Source organism: Lissotriton helveticus, chromosome 8, assembly GCF_964261635.1.
Source record: "Lissotriton helveticus chromosome 8, aLisHel1.1, whole genome shotgun sequence".
In the NCBI taxonomy this organism is placed as follows: domain Eukaryota; kingdom Metazoa; phylum Chordata; class Amphibia; order Caudata; family Salamandridae; genus Lissotriton; species Lissotriton helveticus.
The window spans coordinates 1,395,524,017-1,395,547,550 of NC_136069.1; the positions used below are offsets into that span (position 1 = coordinate 1,395,524,017).

General features: G+C 43.1%; 1 protein-coding gene across 1 annotated transcript in view; it reads left to right on the forward strand.

Moving 5' to 3' along the window:
• LOC144773378 (ATP-binding cassette sub-family C member 2-like) overlaps positions 1 to 23,534 on the forward strand; it is a 560,817-nt gene that overhangs the window by 322,600 nt on the left and 214,683 nt on the right. Inside the window, exon 12 of the mRNA XM_078658348.1 lies at positions 23,403 to 23,529. Within this exon, the coding sequence (XP_078514474.1) occupies positions 23,403 to 23,529 (127 nt within the window). The remainder of the gene's footprint in view (positions 1 to 23,402; positions 23,530 to 23,534) is intronic.

Consider the following 23,534-nt stretch of genomic DNA (forward strand, 5'->3'; position numbering starts at 1 on the left):
GATCTCGGAACAGCCAACCCGGTATTCCGGGGTTAGACATCATTCTGCGGTGCAGGTAGGGGAACATCCAAATTATACCGCACCAAATAAATACTGGCGTATGTCTGAATTCCCCCCGGACATTCGACCGTTTCCCCAGTAGGTGGGTTTCTCCGAACATGGCATTTTCGGCTGAGGAAGCTCTCCAGCCGCGTGGGGTGTGACTGACTCAACGTGGCCTTACACATCTTTCTGGATCTAACCCGGCTCCACTCAGCTCTCGTGGACAGCATTTGATCCATTATCCCTGGCAAAATAAAATGATTTATAAGCACACGCACTTACATTGCTCATATTAAGTAGTGCTTCGGAACTGTATTTTCATATGTTCTGCCGTGATACAAAACCCTTTCTGTAATATATATATCCTTTGGGACAACATGTGATTACTCCGATCCGTATCATGCAAGCAGCAAAGCAAGGCAAAAAAGTTAGACCTTTATTTACCGCAATGCCGAATGTATGCAATGCGCTCCTACTGGGTTTCTTGGCTCAGGGCGTCCACCGTTGAAGGAATGTCAAAGAACGCTATCAGTCCCCTGAAAGTGGTAATCTGAGGGCACTTAAACATAATCGGAACATGGTGAAAAGAGCGCCCATTCCTTCAACCCGGAAGTGTTTAACATCAACTTCCTGTGTGGTGGTCAATTACACGGAGGTGCTATCTAGCATCAGATCACATTGATGAAAATCGAAGTAGCTACCTAGGCTTCAGTGCACGGCTCGCCATACGCCGGCACAAGGTGCTTCCAAGCAAGATACGGAGGTGGTGACCGTTAACTCCGATCTCAGAGGGGCCGACTCCGCACCCGTCCGCTAAACAGCCCCGCGCTCCCCCACCGTAACCCGCTCTCCCCACCAGTTCTCACCCGTCGGCCGGGCCCCGGCCTACACGCGGCTGAACCAAACGCTCTCGCCATTGCCCGCCCAAACACTACACGAACCTCCGATGCTCAACCCGCCGCCATATCCCCGCGCTCCCTTAAAATTACCCTAACCCGGCCGTCAAGGTGCTACGCAACCCCCCCCGTGGACAAGCCACTGGGCCCTATCAACCTGGTCATGCCCAGGGACGGGGCCGGGGGGAGACCGGTAGCACGCATACCTCGGAGAAGAAAACCCTCGACGACGACAGCGCAGAGTAGTCCAGCTTACAGCGCAGAGCAGCCACGCGGGAGAGAAGGCCGAGCCACGCTGCTGGCCAGGATATACTTGCGAAACGCCCTCCCCCGTCCACAATGAGCCCTCCCTATTGGCTGTTGTCCGGGGGGGGCGGCAACGAGGGCGCGCTGCTGGCTGCGCTCGCCAGCTGGGTGGTACTAGGGCGCTGTCCCCCCATACTCCCCTTCGTGTCGTGGTGCCAGCGGCATTCATTAATCAGTGGAACATCTTCTTTGGAAACAACCCAAAAAATTGTACACAAATACAAATATTCAGTGATGCAGTCTAACAGTCTAGAGCATGGTTACTTCAGCCCTATGATGACAATTCTATAAGGACTTCCTCACGGCTGAAACCATTTGTTTCTGTGCCGGTGTCACTGTTTACAGGTAATGTTAGAAACAGACTCAATTAACATTGCCATAGTTAAACTTATACACGGAGCACAGCTAAAATGCTTCTGTGCTTAAACTAACCCTATGAGAATTACATATTATGCTAGTCATGGCCATTAAATAGTGTTGCATTGTGAAGGGTCACTAGTTGTGCCAGTGATGGGATGTAGGGATTCCATGCTGAGTAAAAACCCTCTATATGACTTGCAGCCCAATTACAACGCATTTTCCGAAAAGGGCTCGGTTAAGTCATAGTTTCCCTGCAGCTGGAGATTTTTACTTGCCAAACGACCTTCATTGGCATATCATTCATTGTGAGTATTTGATCTTAAAAATCGAAAGTTACATTTTGATACTGAATGTATACCATTTTATGGGACAAGTGTTTAGCTCATCGACCTTGTTGGGATCTGTGACCTAAATCCTGATTCCTCCAAAATAATTGAGAAATGTCCATTTTTTGCAGCGAAATATCCCTCCTTACAGCCAGAAAATGTTAAAAATGATTCATATGTATTTCTATCCTGAAATTCTCCTCACTTAATTGCAAGGGAATTTGAAAATTAACGCATGTTTCTTTCTTCTATAAAATCTTTTTTCGGGGTATTTCAAAATTTTTGCTTGTTGTGATTGTTTGTGGCTGATTTTCAGATTAGGAATGGCACATTCATTGGTATTTCTTTTTAAGTTCAGAAAGATGATTCATTGGTATTTCTACCACCTAGAAAAAGTATGGAATGTTTACTTCATTATCAAGGTGCCCTTCTCCTATTGGGCCAAGGCAACTGATTGCAAATCAAAGCTATTTTTCAACGACTTAGCCATCTCAAAATTATATTCATATACCATGTTTTTGCCAAGTTCTGACTTTGGCAGACTATTGATATTTTGAGACTAGGGCTCAAATTAAAAGTTTAATTCCCAGCTCAGAGACACATCATGTGGCGATACCCATAGTAAAACTATATCATGCAGCTGCGACTAATAGACACCTAAGTGAGACCTTACACTTGGAAACCCAGGATTCAGTAAGGAAAAACCTCTGAAGTTGTATCTCTCTGGAAGCTCCCTCCACCTTGTAAACTCACTACTATCTGATGCGAGATAACCACCAAATATTACATAATTTGCCAGTTTTAAATATGTATTTAATCAGTGGCTCCTCAGTGTGCAGAAATATATGTGCAATTTTAAATTTTCATGTACTACCCAAATCCATATGCTCCTGCCGCTATATACAGTTACCCTTATAAGACCTACACCTCGGCTACAAAAGGCGAAACAGATATCATAACATATATGCTTAGCTACTGAAGGCATGGCCTGATATGCACCCACCTTGGTGTTTGCCTTGGGGAAACACTCATGATTACTGTTAAGTGCATGTTTTGCCAATGTATTGAGACCAAGTTATAGGACGGCATTGTATTTAGATGGCTAATTCAGAATATCTGCAATTTTAAAGGAAATGTTCGATTTGTATACTGGATTAGGGATATAATCACCAGGTGAAATAGTTACCAATACCCTCAATGCTGCCATTGTTTCCACAAATAAATATTCAAAGTTGTAAATCGGAAATGGTCATAAAATGTTCAAAACTTGCTGAGTGGCGGCTTTGGATTGCAACCACATGTACTGGGATGTGTGACTTTGAAAACACTATGACTCAAATACCCACATTATGTGCTCAGGATTTGCTTTCATGTAAATAGAAATGCAAATCACTCGGCTTGAGGTCTTTGTGGTTTTAGGATGAAGACTAGTGTAGTACCTTCAGTCTGCCCCTGCCCGCATAAAATTTACTTAATCTGTTTTTGCAGGTTTCGTATCTGCTGGGAGTTAATGTGCTATGCCTTACTAATGTAACGGTGCACTGTTACCTGGCCTTGTCTGCACTCAGCGCAAGCTATTAGGAGATAAATGAGCGTGGGCTTAATGCAAACTTATGCAAGAGATAATGAAATATAGAATCCTCCTTATCAAATTAAAGTAACAAGGTGAACTTTTCTCACAGTCATTATCTGCAAGCCATATTACAGATTTCAATTAAACATGGCTGTCTGAGATCTGATCCTCAATGTCATTCTGTCATCCTGGATTTATAGATACTGGCTTCGGCTTGACAATATCAGTAATGAAGTTCAGCATCATCAGCTTAAAGATTGTGATGATTTTTCCCTATCCTTTTGCGTTAAGAGAGGAATCCATATTTCATTTATTAATGTATAGCTATTGGCAGCAGATTAGGACTGTATGTGCCTCTATACCCTGATTAACATTTGGGTGCCGTGATGAAGCTCAAGTGCTCCACGCAGACTCCAGATGTGTGCCTTTATGAGGTGAGTACATTCCCTCCAGAAAAAAACACTCCTTTGACCAACCCATGCAATACTTAACAATGTTGTTTGTGACACATGTAACAAACCTCATTAGAACAGTGATTTCACAAAGGGCCATTGGGATTCCTCTACCAAGAAGATATCAGCTGCAGTTTGTAAGGCAGAAGTGTGTTGGTAGTGCTTAGACTAACAGCACTCCCTGCCATAGGCTTCCACACCACATCAGAAGATTTAAGATCTGACTGGATTCCTTATTAAAGCCTTTTTTTTTTTTACACATTTTACATGTTAATCAATTCTAAAGCTTAACTGGACAAGTTTCAGATATGACATGAGTCGAACTCCCACCGTTTACCATCACATGCTGATCTCGGTACCTCTATATTGACATATCTGCAATGTGGCAAAATGATACATCCATTGCCTTCGTATTCACACTTTTAAGCACTTTATTCAGAACACAAAGCCTTGGAGGCTGGGTAGATTCAGTCATGCAACAAACAGGCTAGCCTATTCAAACCTCAATCTTTGATTTCTGATCTCAGTTATGAAACCTATAACAAAAAAAACAGCCTGTCATTGTACTTTACCATCTGTGAAACTCAAAAATATTATGCTGCCCCTAGGGTTCTGTGTAATGAAGGTCCTAAGAATGGTGCCTATAGAACGTTGTAGACATCTCTACTGAAATACCCGAATACCATTGTTTATGAACCTAATCTACAAGGCAGCGTTTAAGCAAACTTTAGATGTCCAGTACTGTTTCACAAGGGTGTAGCAGGAATGCACAGTTTAATGATGAATGTCAAAGTTTGAAGATTTCCCTGTCTGACAATCTTGTGAACATCGTGTTGGACCTGTAATCCTTGGTGTGGTTTTCCCCCAACTATTTGCCTTCTATCCATCTGTTTTTGCTATTTTGCTGACCTCATTTTTGCTGGTGTTAGGACTTTGTGCACTTTACCCCTGCTAATCAGTGCTAAGGTACCTGTGTTGTATACTGCCTTACAACCAATTGGCATGATTAATTTACTCGTAAGTCACTAGTAAAGTGGTACTACATGTACCCAGGGCCTGTAAAGTAAATGTTACTAGTGGGAAAGAATTACTAAGTAGCCTTTAACACATGTATTACACCTGACAGTGCATCCTGTGTGTGCAGCTTTGAACTACCAATTCGACCTGGTAAAATAAACCTTTAGCCAATCCCAAATCTTCCTTTCTAATACATCTAAGTCACCCCTCGGGTAGGCCTAAACAGCCAATAGGGCAGTGTGCAGTGTATTTAAAAAGTTGGGCATGTACTTTTAAGTTTTACTTGTCCTGGTAGCGAAAACCATTTAAAATCATCTGTCAGTACTGCAAGGCCTACTTCTCTCATAGGAATGCATTGGGTTACCTTTTAACTTTTAATAAGTGCTAACTTTCAATTGGGAACAAGTAGGAAAGTCGAGTTTTAAGAATTGTAAATTAAATGCCTATTTAATGGTGAGGTAGGATTTTAAGTCACAAAGTTGGCATTTTATACCTGCTGCCTGTATCCTGGGTCACATGACTAGGTGTAGCTTACAGCTGGTCTTGTGTTTTGCTACCCATACCGCGGGACAAAGGGGGAATAGTTGTTGGCAGGATGGGCCAGCTCTGTCTGGGCACACTCACAGAGGATTTGACATTAGTCTTTTGTGTCCCCAGATAAGCTGGGGCCAGCGCAGGGAGGCAGGAAATTCCAAGCAACTCTGGGGTGGAAACCTCCAGAACCATCACCTATTTCAAAGTGGGCACCAGGTATAAATAATGGATCCTTGGACCCAAGTCTTCAGTGAACCTCTGGGCCTATGGAAGACTCAGAAGGACTGCTGCGCTGCTCTGCAAGAAGGACTGCTACTCTGTTGCCCTCCTGCCTGAGTGAGAGGACTGGACATACATCTTGAGCCCTGGACCACCAGACTGACTCCAAGGGCTAGTTGGCTGGCCTCCTGATCAGAGCCTCAGGGACAGAAAAGGCTCCAACCACTTTGAACCGAGCACCTGGACTCTGCTGAGAGTCCTACTCCCAAGTGGAGATACCTCAGTCCTGGACCCTTGGAAGTGGGCATGAAGTTGCTTTGCCAGCCCATCTGTGGTCTTGTCGGCAGAACCAACACAGCATGACATGATGCATCTCCACGCAGCTCTGCTATGGAAATGCTGCACTGCAACACATCACAACACGCAGTCTCCTCAGAACCACCACTGTGCGACACATCCTTGATGCCGGCCGTATTGTATAAGAACAGAGGGGGGAGTGGCGCCATATTTATTGAAGATGTTTGAGGAGGTGGAGGACAGGGGACGCTTACCAGTGAACTAGCAAACAGCTACGATAGTGGTGATTCCGAAGCCGGGCAAACCCCGGAAGAATGTAACTTGTGTAGGCCCATATCCTTGTTAAACTCCGAAGCTAAAATCCTAGCCAAAGTCTTGGTGAGTCGTATCTTAGGGGTTATTATGACACTGATACACCTGGATCAGTTGGGCTTTATGCCACACCGGAGTACAAGATTAAGCCTTGGGTGATTGTACGGAGTGATGTACCTGGTCAAGTCCCAACCAGAAAACGACACAGTACTACTTTCACTAGATGCGCATATGGCGTTTGACTGTATCAAATGGCACTATCTACTTGCAGTCATGGCGTGATTTGGATTTGGCCCCCGATACCAATCGTGGATCAAACTACTATATACAAAACCATTTGCCAGGGTAAGGGTAAATGGCTCGGTCTCTTGCTCTTTTGCCCTGCATAGTGTGACTAGGCAAGGGTGCCCACTATTCCCCACCTGTTAGCGCTGGCACTGAAGCCACTTGCTGCCTGGGTAAGAGGCGACCCATTGATAGCTGGGATACCTGGAGATGGGAACTTGGAAGAACACATTTCGTTATACACAGATGATATTTTCTTATAAGCTACCAGGCCCAGTTTCACAGTAAGCAGACTGTTGCAAATATTTAGATTATTTGGTGGCTGCTCAGGGTACCAAATCAACTGGGACAAGTCTCATCTATTGACGCTTGCGGGAGGGCCAGTGATACCACTGGAGGGGGGAATCAAACTGCAAATTAAAGATACATTCAAATACTTAGGTATTATGATTGGGAAATCAGAAACAGAGTTCCTGGATGACCACCTAACACCCTAACTGGAACGCCTTAAAAGGGACGTGGCACATTGGAGGACCCTGCCAATCTCACTGATTGGAAGGACGGTGCTCTTTAAAATGATGACACTGCTGCGCATGTTGTATGTCCTACACAATACCCCATACAAGATATCAGACAAGTTCTTTAGGGAAGTAGATAGCGAACTAAGGAAACTCCTATGGAATGGGGAAGCGCTAGAATAGCATTATCCAAACTGCAGAGAGGTGTCTATGAGGGAGGCTTCAACATCCCAGATATTACAAAATACTATTGGGCATCCCGGTTAGTATCAGTCAACGAGTGGATCTACGCAGATAGGGATGTAAATGTAAATGTAAATGTCATGGTATTTATAGAGCGCACTGTCACCAGACGATCACCTTGCGGTGTTGCCTATTCGGCTTCCTGGCGCTAATACTCATACCGCTGTGGAACCCCTCCTGACTTTCCCTGTAAAGTGTCCACTCCTGGGCACCCCCAGGGTGAAGCCAGGCATCCTTAGCGCTGTTGGGGCCGTTGTGGAGGCTAAGCAAGCTATTGCTTAGAGTTGCAGGGTGGGGCCCGTGATTAGAATAGGCACCGAGGCGAGAATTAACAGGTCCAAGGAAATTGAGCCCGAGAGCCCGCCGAGGCGGGAATCGAACCCTGGTCCCTGGCCAGAACTCTGCATCAGGGTCTGCCGCTCTAACCATTGAGCCACACTCCTCCACAGGGATGACCTGGCGTATAGAGTGGACCATCTTGGAATGGGGCAGAAGGGCTACCCTGGGGCATTATACTGTAAAGCTCTTAACAAACACATGCCTCTGCATACCCAAACAGTGCTCAACTCTTGGGGGAAAGCTAATAACTTCCTGGGATGGAAACATAGACTGACACAAAGAACCCCTCTATGGGATAGCGATATGCTACTTGAAGTAGGTACACTACAGGGGTTTCGCAAATGGAAACTGATAAATATAGTCCATCTGGGAGATGTATGGAGAGGTTCGGCAATAATCTCATTTAAAGACCTGCAGAAAGAATACAAATTAGCAGACTCTGAAAGATATAAATACATCCAGTTGGGACACGCACTTCGAAGACATATTAGAGAAGGGGAAAACCTCCTAGATTATAGCCCCCTAGAGGACTGACTTTTGCTTGACCCGATCCTGGGAAAAGCAACATCCTTAATATATAAAAAGGTAATTAATAACACACCTGATCCACTGAGGACTCTGCGAGAAGCCTGGGAAACAGATATTGGGTTATTGGAAGAGGATGATTGGTCCGAAGCAATACAAAGCCCGAGGGAGGTGGCGATTAGAGCGAGATTTAGGCTGGTCCAATTACGGATTCTGCATAGATCCTACTCTACAGGAGTACTGCTATGTAAACTGGGAAGGGCTCCAACAGACTTGTGTGTAAGGGGTTGCAACCAAAGAAGCACATTCTTCTATACTATTTGGGAGTGCCCGGTTACACAGGTTATGACTGATGTCCGGGGGCAAGACATTCCACTAGACCCCAGATGACACATACAGTGTGTGACAGATGACCAGGCCTGGCAAAAATATCAAAAAAATGGCTGATGATAGCAGCAATGATAGCTAAAAGAAATATCGCTAGAACGTGGGGGGCAAGTCTCCTCCCAAGAATAGAGCAATGGAGGACCGACTAAGACTGGTGTAGTGCGGCCGAAAAGGTTGTCTATGAAAGCAGAGGCTAACCACGAAAATGGGGGAAAATATGGAACTGCTGGGTGGAATACAGAGGCCTTGGGAACCTGATGCGGGAGGGGACCAAGATTTGCGGGGATAGATGAGTGAGTCAAATACCACCTGATAAACAATCCACCAGAGTAAGCTTAGGAATTAAAGTTGTAGTATTTGAAGACAGATTTGTAATGCAAACCTGTGTGGATCAACGACAATACTCCTGTAACCGAAACACTCTAGGTTGCATTTAATAAATGTTTAACCGCATCGCTGCGGCGGCTATTCCACCGCAGCGCTAAGGGGGCGGGGCGGCCGCGCGGCGGCCGCATGCTGGTGACGGAACCGCTCCATCACCAGCCGCAGTTGCGCTGTACTCATGACGGAGCGGTTCCGTCATGGCCCCGCCCGCTCAATAGAACGCCCAGCGCTGGCGCGGAATCCGCGCCCTGCAGGCGCGGCGGCCGGGCCATGACGGAACCGCTCTGCGGAGCGGTTCCGTCATCAGCATAGAAAGGGTTAACAAAAAGACTTTAAAAAAAACAAAACACTGTACTACTCTCCACTCTGTGCCACTCCACTGTATGTCATGCAGGCCCGGACTGGCCATTGCGGGCACCGGGCTATCCCCCGGTGCGCCGCAAGGGTGGGGGCCGGTTTTGGGCCCTGGGGGCCGTTTTTGTTACAGGACTGTTTTTGCAGCATAGCTGCAAAATCGGCCCTGTAACAAAATCGGCCGAAAACTGGCCCCCCCAAAGAGCTCAGTCGCACCCCCAGGGGGCCGGCCGAGCACTTTGCCAGGGCCGGTTTTGGTTCTCAGTCCGGCCCTGATGTCATGTCACTCCACTCTGACACGCCACTTCACTGTACGCTACTCTACGACACTCCACCCCACTCTACTCTGTGACAAGCCATTCCACTCTGTGACATGCCACTCCAATCTACGACAAGCCATTCCTCTCTGTGACATGCCACTCCAATCTACGACAAGTCACTCTACTGTACGACACTCCTCACCACTCCACTGTATGACACGGTACTCCGATGTACGACAAGCCACTCCACTGTACGACATGCCACTCCACTGTACGACATGCCACTCCACTCAGTGCCATGCCACGCCACTCTACACCGCCCACTCTTCAACCTTCCACTCTAAGACACTCTACGACATGCCACTATATGACATGGCCATCCACTGTACTCTATGTCATGGAACTCCACTCTATACCACTCCGCAACACTACTTCACTCGTTGCCCCTCCACTCTATGGCACTGTACAACACTACGCTACTCCACTCCACTGTGCGACATTCCACTCCACTCTAAACAAGCCACTCCACTCTATGCAACTCCAGTGTACGTCCCACTACTCTGATACACGCCACTCTATGACATGCCACTTCAATCTAAGATGCCACTCCACTCTACAACAGTTTTATCCACTCTATGCCCCTTTACTCCACTATGACACGCCATTCCACTCCACTGTACAACAAGCTGCTCCACTCTAAGACAAACCACTCCATTCAACCACACTCCACACTCCAACATGCCACTCCACTCTACACCATGCCACTCAACTCTCCACCACTCTACTCTATGCCAGTCCAGTCTATGCCACTCCACTCCACTCCACTTCATAGCACTCTATACCGCAAAATCCTATGACACGACACGGTATGACACTCCACTCTACTGCACTGCACTCTAACACTACTCCACTGTATGACATGCCTCTCCCGTGTAGCGTATACCACTCCACTCTGTGGCATTCCACTTTGCGACAATTCACTTTACCCCCTCCATTCTAAGACCCTCTCTGAAACGCCACTCTATGACATCTTACTCCACTCTACTCTACAACACTCCACTCTTCGTCACTCCTGTCTATGCCACTCGACGGGAAACGACTTTTACAACGACTCATTCACAACAAAGGGCCTGAACCACGACTCCTTAACGACGACTGAACCTGAATCACGAGTCTTTTAACCACTAATGCATTTACAACTACCTCTGGCCAGTAGGTGGCACTCTTGGATTGTATATGAAAGATGTATTACTATTGTGCTAAAATGATGGATGGCTGTATTTGACATGGTTTTGTAGAGAGGATGTTTTGTTTTTTAACAGAATAAGTTTAGGAAATTGTTTTCTAAAATAGTGTTTACTATGTGAAAACGTGTTTGAATTTCGTTGTAAATGCATTAAAGGTCAAGGTTTACTCGTCGTAAAAAAATATACTTTAAAATGTAAGTATTTTGGTCAGTTTCAAATGCAAGTATTACGTGTAACATAGATATATATATATATATGTATATATATGTGTATAAGGGTTGCAAATATATTTCTAAGGGTTTAGGTTGAGTATGGGTTTTTGGGTGGCAAGGGTAAGGTAATATTGGGATTTAAGGTGGATATGAGTTTTTGGGTGGCAAAGGTACTTTTTACGGTTTGGGTGGGCACAGGTATTTTTAGGGTTTAAGGTGGGTATGGTTTTTGGGTGGGAAAGGTAATTTTAGGATTGAGGTTGGGAGTGGGTTTTTGGGATTGCAAGGGTAATTTTAGGGTTTAGGGTGGACATGGTTTTTGGGTGGCAAGGTTAATTTTAGGATTTAGGGTGGGTATGGGTTTTTAAGATTGCAAGGGGATTTTTAGGGTTTAGGGTAGGGATGGGTTTTTGGGTGGAAAGAGATTTTTTAGGGATTCGGGTGGTTGTGGGTTTTTGGGTGGCAAGGGTAATTTTTAGGGGTTTGGGTGGGTATGGGGTTTTGGGTGGTAAGGGTAATTTTAGGGAGGGTATGGGTTTTTCGGTGATAACTATATTTTTAGGGTTAAGGGTGGGTATGGATTTTGGGTGACAAGGGTAATGTTAGGGTGGGTATGGATTTTGGGTAGCATGGGTAATTTTAGGGTTTAGAGTTGGTATGGGTTTTTGGGATTGCAAGTGTATTTTTAGGGTTTATGGTGGGTGTGGGTTTTTGGGTGGAAAAGGATTTGTAGGGTTTAGGGTGGGTATGGGTTTTTGGATGGAAAGGGAATTTTAAAAATGTGGGGTGGGTGTAGGATTTTTGGGTTGAAAGGGATTTTATAACATTAATAGTGACTATAGGTGTGTGTGTGTGTGTGTGTGTGTATATAGTATACTTACCAGTAAAATAGATGCATTAATGGAGTAAGGGCAAGCGAGGTAAAGGCATAGTAGTTGTAAAAGATAGTTGTTGTTAAAACTTTAGTGGTTTAGACTAAGTAGTGGTTAAGGAGTAGTTGTTTAGACTGTAGTTGTTCAAGTGGTAGTTGTTCCATCATACAACCCCACTCAACTCTACACCGTGACACTCTACTGCACTGAACAATACATTGTGGGAGTCACTACAGGACTCAGGGACATGGTCCCTGCATCCTGAAATAAATAAAAAATGTATATAAGGGCACAGGATGGGCACACATTGACCCCCAAGGGGAATGTTGATGGTGGCTTGAATGCTTGGCTGCAACATGGACAACATGTGGCAGCCATTACATGACTCTGGGACATAGCCCCACTTAAAAAGCATGTAATAAAACCTTGCTTAAAAGGGTGAAAAAAAGGAGCACATTTAAAGGGTGATAACCGATTTTAGTCACAATATGAATAATTTGTTGGTGGTACCATTATTTTAGAAATTGTTATGTGTTCTAAGGTGATTGTAGCCTTTGAGGGAAAAATTGTACTTTCATGATTTTCTGTTAGATGTTATAGAAGGTGCTCCAGAAGTTCACACGTTTCTCCTCACCCAAGTGAGAATAAATCTTGATATTCTGAGTCAAATATGTACCTCCAAGACTAGCAGCAGTCTGTCATTTAACTCCCTAGTAATCAACTGCTGTTTCCCATAGTGTTTAATAAATAACTGGAGGGCTAAATTTCTGTATTTATATAATAAACGTGTGGCACTCCTTAAGCCATCTTGATGGGATCAAAACTCTAAAGCATAAAGCATTTCCTTTAGATAATAATAAAATGAAGAGTTTTTTTTCATCATAGAAAATATGGTGAGTGCCTTGGAACAGTGCTTCTTGAACCTGTGGTCTGAAGACCCCTGGGGTCCACGAAGCAAACTCAGAGGGTCTGTGACTGCTCATAAACTTAAGTAATATTAACAGAATAATACAATGTATATAAATAAAGAAATAGAACTGAAAATGGAAGATTTTAAACCGTTATGTAAATATAAAGCTATTTGAAATTGGAGGCTAAAAATTAAGTTAGTATCTGCAGAATTATAGGATGAAGAAGTGCTGGTGTATCAGGCAAAATGTAGGATGGATGATAAGTGTGGCCTCAACTGAATTTAGAAAAGCTCCAACCTTCCTATTAAAATGTTATTTTTTTATAATTGTTTTTTTAATTAAATAAGATATTTTATCATTTGTTTGATCAATGGTTGCTTCCATTTTATTTTGTATTTTTTTCCGGTTCAAATGATTGAAAATGCTTAGGCCGGGTCCCACCGCCTCCAGTAATGACTCAGTGGGTTTCCCGGTTTACCATAATGATTCAGTGGGGGTGCTAGTAATGATTTAGTTGGAGTCCAGAGTAGACAAAAGGTTAGGAACCACTGCCCTAGAAGTCAAAAATGGTGGCACACTTTCTAGGAGTTCTCAAATATTTTCATCATCTATTTCAGCAAAGCATTCAGACATGCAGACTAAAAAATACTTTCAACACCAGCAGCAGTTAACTCTCTAATGATCAGCTGCATCTGCTGAATGAGATATATATATATATATATATATATATATATATATATATTCACTGAAAAAACCATAGGTTATAGACCATATATAGTTAGGAATTATCATTTACAAAACCTTGAAAATTCACTGAAAAAACCATAGGTTATAGACCATATATAGTTAGGAATTAGCATTTAAAAAACCTTATTTTACTCACACAAAACCATTGAAATTCCATATATAGTTAGTTGCACTAACTATATATCGCGCACCCGCAATCCACTGCTGATGATGTCACATATTACATCATTCATGACATGGTCAGTGACATCACTGATGACATCACTGATGACATCTCAAATGACATCACTGATGATATCACTGATGACATCTCAAATGACATCACTGATGACATACCAATACCAGTTACTACATACGCACTCACTGATTCCTACGTCTACACACACATTCACTCATTCACCCATACAATAACTCATACATACAGTCACTTATTATTACAACACTATCATATGCACTCATACACCTATGCAGACAGTCACACACTGCCACTCATCCATGGAGTTACTCACACACCAAGTCAGTCCTGTAAAGAATCAATCACACTTCCATTTCTTCATCTATACAGTTAAACACAGAACACCACACTTCAGTGACATCACTGATGACATCACTAATGACATCTGAAATGACATCACTGATGACATCTCAAATGACATCACTGATGACATCATGACACACCAATACCAGTTACTACATACGCACTCACTGATTCGTACGTCTACACACACATTCACTCATTCACCCATACAATTACTCATACATACAGTCAGTTATTATTAGAACACTATCATATGCACTCATACACCTAGTCAGTCCTGTGAAGAATCAATCACACTTCGATTTCCTCATCTATAGTTAAACACAGAACACCATACTTTTCACACATATACTAACACATACTTACTCTCTTATACAATCACTGATACAAGTACACATTGATATGCACAGAGTCACACACCTCCCAGCCAGCCACACACACACTCAGTCTTCCATACATCCAGTCATTCTTCAATATGTAAAACGTATTTAAACTTTACAAAAACACACAGACACTAGATGATGTCATCAGTGATGTCATTTGAGATGTCATCAGTGATGTCATCAGTGATGTCACTGACCATGTCATGAATGATGTAATATGTGACATCATCAGCAGTGGATTGCGGGTGCGCGATATATAGTTAGTGCAACTAACTATATATGGAATTTCAATGGTTTTGTGTGAGTAAAATAAGGTTTTTTAAATGCTAATTCCTAACTATATATGGTCTATAACCTATGGTTTTTTCAGTGAATTTTCAAGGTTTTGTAAATGATAATTCCTAACTATATATGGTCTATAACCTATGGTTTTTTCAGTGAATTTTCAAGGTTTTGTAAATGCTAATTCCTAACTATATATGGTCTATAACCTATGGTTTTTTCAGTGAATTTCAATGGTTTTTTAATAGCAAATATCATAAGCTGTCGAATGTCAAGTACGTGGTAAGTAAAAACATTTTCGTGTTTATGCACACTGATCTGCTTTGATTGCTGCCCCCCACCCCTCATTTCTATTAGGAGTACTCTCTCTTTGCAGATAGTGAAGGGTAGTTAACGCAGCCCTTTGCCCCCTTTGTAATCCGTCGTGCCTGCTTCTCTCTCCATTTGATTGATTGTTCTCTTTGGTTCATTCTCTATTTACAAACAAGCACAGAGTCGCAATACTCTGTTTAGTCTTTGCAGATAGCGAAAAATCGTGTAAAAAAACAAAAGGAATCGAGCAAAATCAGTAGGCCACTAATGGGATCTCTTTTGACCTCGCTAAAATAGAAACATTAGGAACAACCTGTTGAAAATAGCAATGCGTATGTATATAAGCGGCGTTCATTTGTGTTCACAGTACCCCTTGTTGATTGTTTCAATCGAGCATTGAATTGTTCGAAGTTAATTCTCTTAAGGATCTTCTCTACCTGCAAACGAGGAAGAATAGGAATATTCTATCTCCCTTTGCAGATAGTGAAGGGTAGGTAACGCAAGCCTTTAACACGTCGTACCTATTTCATTCCTCATTGATTGATTGATTGTCCGAACATTGACTGTTTGGGAATTAGTTCTTTTTGGAGGTATTCCCTGTTTGCAAATAAACGTAGGAAAATCTTTGCAAGTAGTGAAAGGGTACGTAATGCGGACCGTTCTCCCCCGTTGTAATCTGTCATGCCTATCTACTCCCCACTGATTGATGCACCTTTTTCACCCGGACCATTTACTAGTGATACGTCATCTGGCCCGACCAGAGAGCACCCCTAGTGAAAAGGACATATGCAATAATAACAAAGTGATCACTGTATCCTGTTAACAGAAACTTTACCATGAAACAACCTGGAAAGAAAAAAATAGGAAAACGAAAATCAGTAGGCCACTGATGAACATGAACTTTTATTAAACAACGAACAAAGAAACGATAACATAACGTAATGATAAAACCTATTAATGTCCTAGAAACAAGAAAACGTTAAAATATGCCAGTGGTGAGAGACCAGAAAAACAGTAAGAGAAACCAAATCACCCCTCGCTGTCCCACCGCCTGCCACGCCCAAAAAATCGATAGACTAGGGAAAATGCAAGTCAGTAGAACATCCACCCCCACTCTGGAAACTTCCAAGGTGGGGCAGGGTTCCGGCTACGCCCAGCCGGGAGCAGCCCATATAAGGCAGGTCCTGCTGCCACGCCTCGGCCAGGAGATCCTAACGTAGGGTGTAGCCGAAGGAGAGGCCGAGGCCAGCGGGACCCGGCCAGGGGATTGCCTTTACAACGCTGAACAGTTGCAGGGGGGGAATGTCTCCTCGACCCTCCCCTCTCTCTCCCAGTCCGGCCGCGGTGGCCCTTGAGAGTTGCAGGTAGTCCCGCCACATGCTCTTCCGGTCCGACCACCAACGGTCGGGGGGCCGAGGCCGACGGGATCCGGCTGCAGCCGATAAATCAAGAAACCCGTTCATGGGGCCAGAGCCAGGGGCGTCCGGCCGACATCCACCGGAAGCCCGGCCCGAAGACGGACGGGACACTTCTTTCTTTTATAATGGCTGCGACAACACTGGGGGGGGATGTCTTGCACATGCCTCCGACCCCCCCCTCGTCCTCATCGCCTGGTCCGGCCATAACAAATCTCAAGCGAGACGCCGTGGGGTGCACTGGGAGGGAGAGACGGTGCGAACAGGCCTCTCCCGCCTCCCCAGGTGGAGACTTCCCAGCTGCACCCTCAGCGCTCCAGGCGCCCGGAAAACGGTTCTTCCACTGTGGCCATGCTGCAACGTCTCGCCCGGCAGGGTGGAGCCCGTCCGCTCATGTGACCCCGCAATCGCCGGTAGCTGCCGAACTCTCAAAATGGGGGTCGACCTGGCAAGAGCGGGCCCAGCATAAAGAAATGGCCCGGTCACTGGTTGACTCCACCACCGTAGTCCTCCACGACCTTGAAGATTCTAGAGGAGCCGCCGGAGTCTCCGACCCCCGATGGGGAATGACTGCCATGATCGCCCGTGGAGTGACGAAACTGTATCCGCGGGACGTCGGCGCTCCCATGCTGGCGCCAGCCTCACTTTGAATTACTAGAATCCTGCAGACCTCACTTCCGGTGAAAGCACAGTGTGACCCGGTAGGAAAAATTATTGCACCCCCTCCCCTTTTTGACTGATAGTTCAAACCACCGATCCTTTCCTTTGCCCTTTTAACGGAACTTTGGACTGCCTCCCCCTCTTTTACATTTTCTAGAGAAAACAAAACATTAACCACTACATTAGCATAGCAGTTGACACCAGAACTGTTTTGAAATTGAAAACCAACAACATCTTCAACAGAATCCTTTTTGTTTCTGCTGTGACCCTGCTACAGCACAGGCATTGTCCCCAGCAGTAATTCTGCAATGCCGGTAAGAATAGCTGTGGTGCCTACTGGACTCACTCACCCCCGCGGCGCCCCACGCCGTTTTTTGCTGGGCGGCAACTTACTAGACATCACTTTCGTGCCATCTAGATTTCAGCGCGTTCTGCTGCCTTGGAACTATTCGCACAACAGACCGCTACTGACAAGAATATTTCATTATTGGTGCTGTCAATTTCAATAAATCTATTGGATAATTAAAAAGAAATTGCCACGGTCTCTTCGTTGTTTAAATGTTTTTACTGTTTTTGTTTTGTTGTATATATTTATATGTTATTAAAGTTTTATATACCTACTACTTTGTTGGAGTGCTATATATTTTTAATGTGACACATAATTGTAAAAACTTTGATGTACAAAGAGTCATTCCTGGAATCTTCCGCTTCAGGCTCGGTCCCCTCCCCAATCACAATACAGGATGGTTTTCAGATAGTAGGAACACGTGTGGTGTGACGGATCTCATCGAGTGTGGGCCTTGATCTACTATAACTCCTTTGAAGAGGGGTGATTCTTTACAGCTGGGGCCATAAACTACATCTGCAGGGCTAGCTGATAGCCTGGACAATCGGACACAGAGAAAGAGGAGTGTCAGAGGGTGCGGTAGTGAATAGGGCGAAAGGGAGGTGTCGGGCGGGCACAGAGTGTGATTCTCAGGGAAGAGCAGCGCAGATGGGGGGAGGTTTATTGCCCATGCATAAGACAGAGAGCGGTGGTGACCAGTGCCTAGGGAAGATGCTTGCGTGGGTGAGGAGCCATGCTACGAATCGACAGCGTGCAGAGAGTGGGTCTGGTCAAGACACCTAAAATGGCTGCCGTGCACGACAAAAGTGTGGCATTTCAAAAAAGGCAAGATGGCGCAGACAATGTTTTTCAACACTTCCTCATTTCCTTCGAATCGAACGTTAACAGACGTTGGGGCATATTACCAAAGTTAAGCGATATTTATCGCTAACGATGCTTACCAACCAATTTTTTACCACTAAGCATCGTCAGAAATTATCGAAGATAAACCTTACTATTATCAAGGTATATCGCAAATGCGATAATAAACGGCCGCAATGCATGAATATCGCTAAAAACTCAGCGATATTCATGCATTACCGAGCTAATGCTCTTAGCCATGTTATCCACCTCCCATTGGATAACATGGCTAAGAACTGCTCAGGGCAGGTGTTACTTTTTGGAGATATTCGCGCTTAGCGCGAATATCTCCAAAAGTTGGTAATAGGAGATAGATATCTTGCATGTTGTAATGCAAGTTATTGTGGTATATGGAACTCATACCATAATCTCTCAGGAAAGCAGAAACTGATCCTTTTGGGACCGCCTAAAAAGGCCTAGGGGGTGAGGAGTACTCTACTTTGCCCCCTTTTCACGTTGCGAACTATTTTATTTTACTCTCTTCTGTAATTACACAAAATACCAGCGATAAGATGCATCGGAGACACACAGTGAGAGAAAGGAGGCCGGAGATGAAGAAGACATGTCAAATACACATTGGAGATAATATAGTGGCAGAAGGGAAGTAAATATGAGTAAACTTACCATGTAACATAAAAATGTTGCACTCTATACTATAAGTCTCATTTTATACTACAATCACTTCGCTACAACCTCATAAATTAAAAATAAAAATGAATAATGTCTCAAACAATTTTTGATTTCTAAATATAAATTTATTCTTCAGAATTTTCTAAATTTGAAAGAACTACTAACATGTCCTCATCAGCAATGTCCTCATGAAAAGTCTGCAATAATGATTCTTGTAACTCTATGGTCTCCAAACACTCGATAAATTCGCCATCAAGAGATTGATCAAAAAAATCATTCAAGTCATCTCCTTCTGACAATATTTCATTATTGGTGCTGTCAATTTCAATCAATGTAGTCGAATCATTCAAGTCATCTCCTCGTGACAATATTTCATTATTGGTGCTCTCAATTTCAATCAATGTAGTGGAATCATTCAAGTCATCTCCTCCTTGTGACAATATTTCATTATTGGTGCTGTCCATTTCAATCAATCTAATGGAATCATACAAGCCATCTCCTCCTTGTGACAATATTTCATTATTGGTGCTCTCAATTTCAATCAATGTAGTGGAATCATTCAAGTCATCTCCTTGTGACAATATTTCATTCTTGGTGCTGTCCATTTCAATCAATCTAATGGAATCATACAAGTCATGTCCTCCTTGTGACAATATTTCATTATTGGTGCTCTCAATTTCAATCAATGTGTTGGACAATTCAAAAGAAATTGCCACGGTCTCTTCATTGTGAGCCATTTTATTTTGAAATTGCTTGCTGTAAATTGCAGAAAAAAATAATCACTTTCATTTATCGTTTTTAGTAATACATAATATAAAACTAACTTTATCAAGTATTTAGTATAACAGAAGGACTGCAAATAAATAACAGAAAACATTTTTCAAATTATCTTCAAGTGTACAACATAGTTCCCCTTACAAATTAACAACTCACCTTTTTAAAAGTAGCAGAAGTGTTAGTACTGTGTAAATCAAACACCAGAAATTCACCACCAAAAATTCCTCACAAATGTACCTCAGACAGTAGTATCACAAAATGGCTGTGGTTTCCTCTCATTTGACATATATACATAACCAATTAACTTTCATCACACACAAATACAAAACCAAAGTAACATTTTAATTGGTTCTAAATTTCAACACTTTCAAATGTGTTTTCCCCATGCAATTTTCCATAGGACATTTACATACGTCTACAGCCTGAATGGCTGAACGGAATTACACCAAACTTGGCAAAATGGTACATCAAACCTAAGAGGTCAGGAAGGATCTACTATGCCCCCTTATGGTCATTTCCCCCTTCGCTTTGGCCTCCTCTTGTCTCTCAATCCTACCGAGGGACAAGATGGCGGCCGCTACGGACTGTTTGGAATGTTGACAGACGCCGGAGAACCAATCAGCTTCGCAAAGCTCCGTAACGCGAAAAGTACGCGAAGCGGAGCGCTGTTACAGATATATATCTTTTTTTGAACGTTAATTTCTCAAAATCCACTGGAGCACATATATTGAGACCTAGCAAAGGCACATCGGGCTAGCAGTCCCTAATATTTTGCCAAGTTTCGTGCAAATTCATTCACCCGTTCGATTATTATTATTTTGTTTTTTTTTGCCCCGCGGGGCCCTTTTAAAACCTCCACATCAAAACTAGGGGGTCAGCGAGGATCTACTATGCCCCCTTATAGTTATTTCCCCCTTTGTTTTGACCTCCTCTTGTCTCTCGATCCTACCGAGAGACAAGATGGCGGCCGCTACGGACTGTTTGGAATGTTGACAGACGCCGGAGAACCAATCAGCTTCGCTTCACAAAGCTCCGTTGCGCGAAAGGTCCGCGAACCAGTGCGCTGCCCGGTCCGCTGTTACAGATATATATCTTTTTTTAAACGTTAATTTCTCAAAATCCACTGGAGCACATATATTGAGACCTACAAAAGGCACATCGGGCTACCAGTCCCTACAATTTTGCCAAGTTTCGTGCAAATCCATTCAGCCGTTCGGGCTAAAAGTGAGGCCAACCGCCCTATGGAAAACTCAATGTTAAAAACACGTTTTGGGACCCCCCTTTTTTCTCGGCCCCCCCTTGACGAACCCCCCCCAAATTTTCAAGGGCTGCTCAGAAACAAAATGTGCCATTTTCCTGAAAATTTCAGCCAATTCCGTCCACAAACGCCAAAGTTATTAGACATAGAATTTTCAAAAAACCCATAGAGAAAAAATCCTAACTATATATACCTACTGGCGACCGCCAGTAGGTAATATATATATATATATATATATATATATATATATTAACACCTGCGTGCAATAGTAAACAATGATTCCAACTGACCGGTAGCGCGCAACTTTAAAGCTATGCATGAAAACAATCTCAACTTTCTCAAATACCTTGTGATAGATGTCATCCCAGCATTACGCCGAGGAGGCAATAGAGAGCGCAAATTGAGGCAATTGGAGACACGCATGATTATTGAGTTTGATAGTAAGGCACCTTCGGGATTGAATACTACTGAGGACCTTCATTATTTTTTATAAGGAGTTCTCCCAATGTTCCACTGTGATCAAGTACATCTAATACAATTTAGGCAATGTACCAAATATGTGACTGTATGAAAGTATTGGCTTGAAGACTACGGGTTACTGTGTATATTTAAATATGAATCGCAGCCTTGCTTATATGTTTTTTAACATCAAACGTACTATTGATTTTAAAATAAGGAAGAAATACCCCCTAAAATTATTTTTTTAGATGTGATTTTTTTTAAATTATTTATCACTCCAGCTTTTTCAGTACTGTATTAATTGATTCAGCATTTAGCACTTTATTCTTCCACGGTTTGCACATGGCATATCTTTGCACAGGTTTAACAGTACTGTATTGCGAAATTAGCACTATGTTGGTAAATGATGTGGCACAGGTTTAACAGTACTGTATTGCGAAATTAGCACTATGTTGGTAAATTATGTGGTTTTAGTCATGTCTTAGTGGATTCACTGCATATTAAAATGGTTCGAAGGCAGACGATATAAATAATATAATAAGCTACCTGTTTGAGATGAATTTTTATTCATGTATTGTAAGGAGGTTTACATAGCGGTTATAGAGATGTATTTTTTTGTGAAACTTTAATTACAGGTGTTAAATGGGGCATTTAAGCACAGTAGTGGGTCAAAATAAGAAACGACTCCATGAAAAATAACGGCAACCTGTTAAGCTCATGAGTTTGATATGAGTATTGTTATTGCTATGCCCTGCATACATAAGCCATGAGTTGGTACCGATGTTGCCCCAATGCATTGATGCTGTAAGTCCTCATGAATGTAAAAGTTCAATATGGTATGGTTTAATATGTATTCATACTAATTATATTTTAATTATGCCTTTTTTAATTTTTTAATAGCTGGACGGCATTGAAAATGTTTATTGAGGACAAGCATACATATTGCCTGGGACCCACAAGCATTTTACACTGAAATAGACCGAGAGTCTTTTCTTTATGTCTGGTGGGGGTCATGTGACAATTGGAGGTGGTACCAATATAGTGCATGTAACGCCGTTTCTACATTTGATCAAGGCCGGTTTTGCCGGTCGAAACACGTAATGACTTTATCTGTGAGCAAATAAAATGACTTAAGCCAAGTACAAGTGGAGTTAGCGCCTTCTTCATCGCCATCAGGAGGTTGAGGAAGGGAATATTTCTTGAATGCAAAATATATATACACACATGCATATATATAGATGGTTCCTGAGTTTACGTGGCCAGCTGTTTCTGTTTCTAGTGTTCATCTAGAACATCATCGGATGCAGTATTGTCATTCCTGTCCCCTCCTACTCCCCGACTCAGGCTGCTCTATGTTTTTGAAAAACAAACCTCCAGTGAGGCTGGTGAACAGGAGTTCCTGCTATTCAACCGCATTCCTGCTTGCACCCAAACCTGCTGTATTTTACCGAGAGTGTAATGGGAGCTGAAAGTATTTATGATGTGGAGGAGCAGGGGGCCGACTTTATTTTTTTAAATCAAAGATATGTTTTAAAGGGCTACATTTGGGACAATTATTGTTGCATTTTCCAGGGCAAAAACTCGCTTGAGCTTTAGAGACTTTGTTGCGAAACATATGTTTTAGGATCTAGTATGAATTCGGTTATCTTTTCAGTCATAACTGCCATTGTTCTAGCTACTCAAAGGCTTTTTCAACACTTTTCCACTTGTTAATCGCATTTATTTCATAATTTTATCCATGTTTTGCTATGGAGCTCTATGCTCATTTACTTGAATGATATATACAAGGTTTAACCAGGGTTTGTTTTTCCTAAAATCACACAGTTTGAACCTGAAGATTGCAGAAGGCTCATTAGTTGCTGTTGTGGGGCAAGTTGGATCTGGAAAATCTTCTCTTTTGTCAGCTATTCTTGGTGAGATGGAGAAGCTGGAGGGGACTGTTCAAAGAAGGGTAAT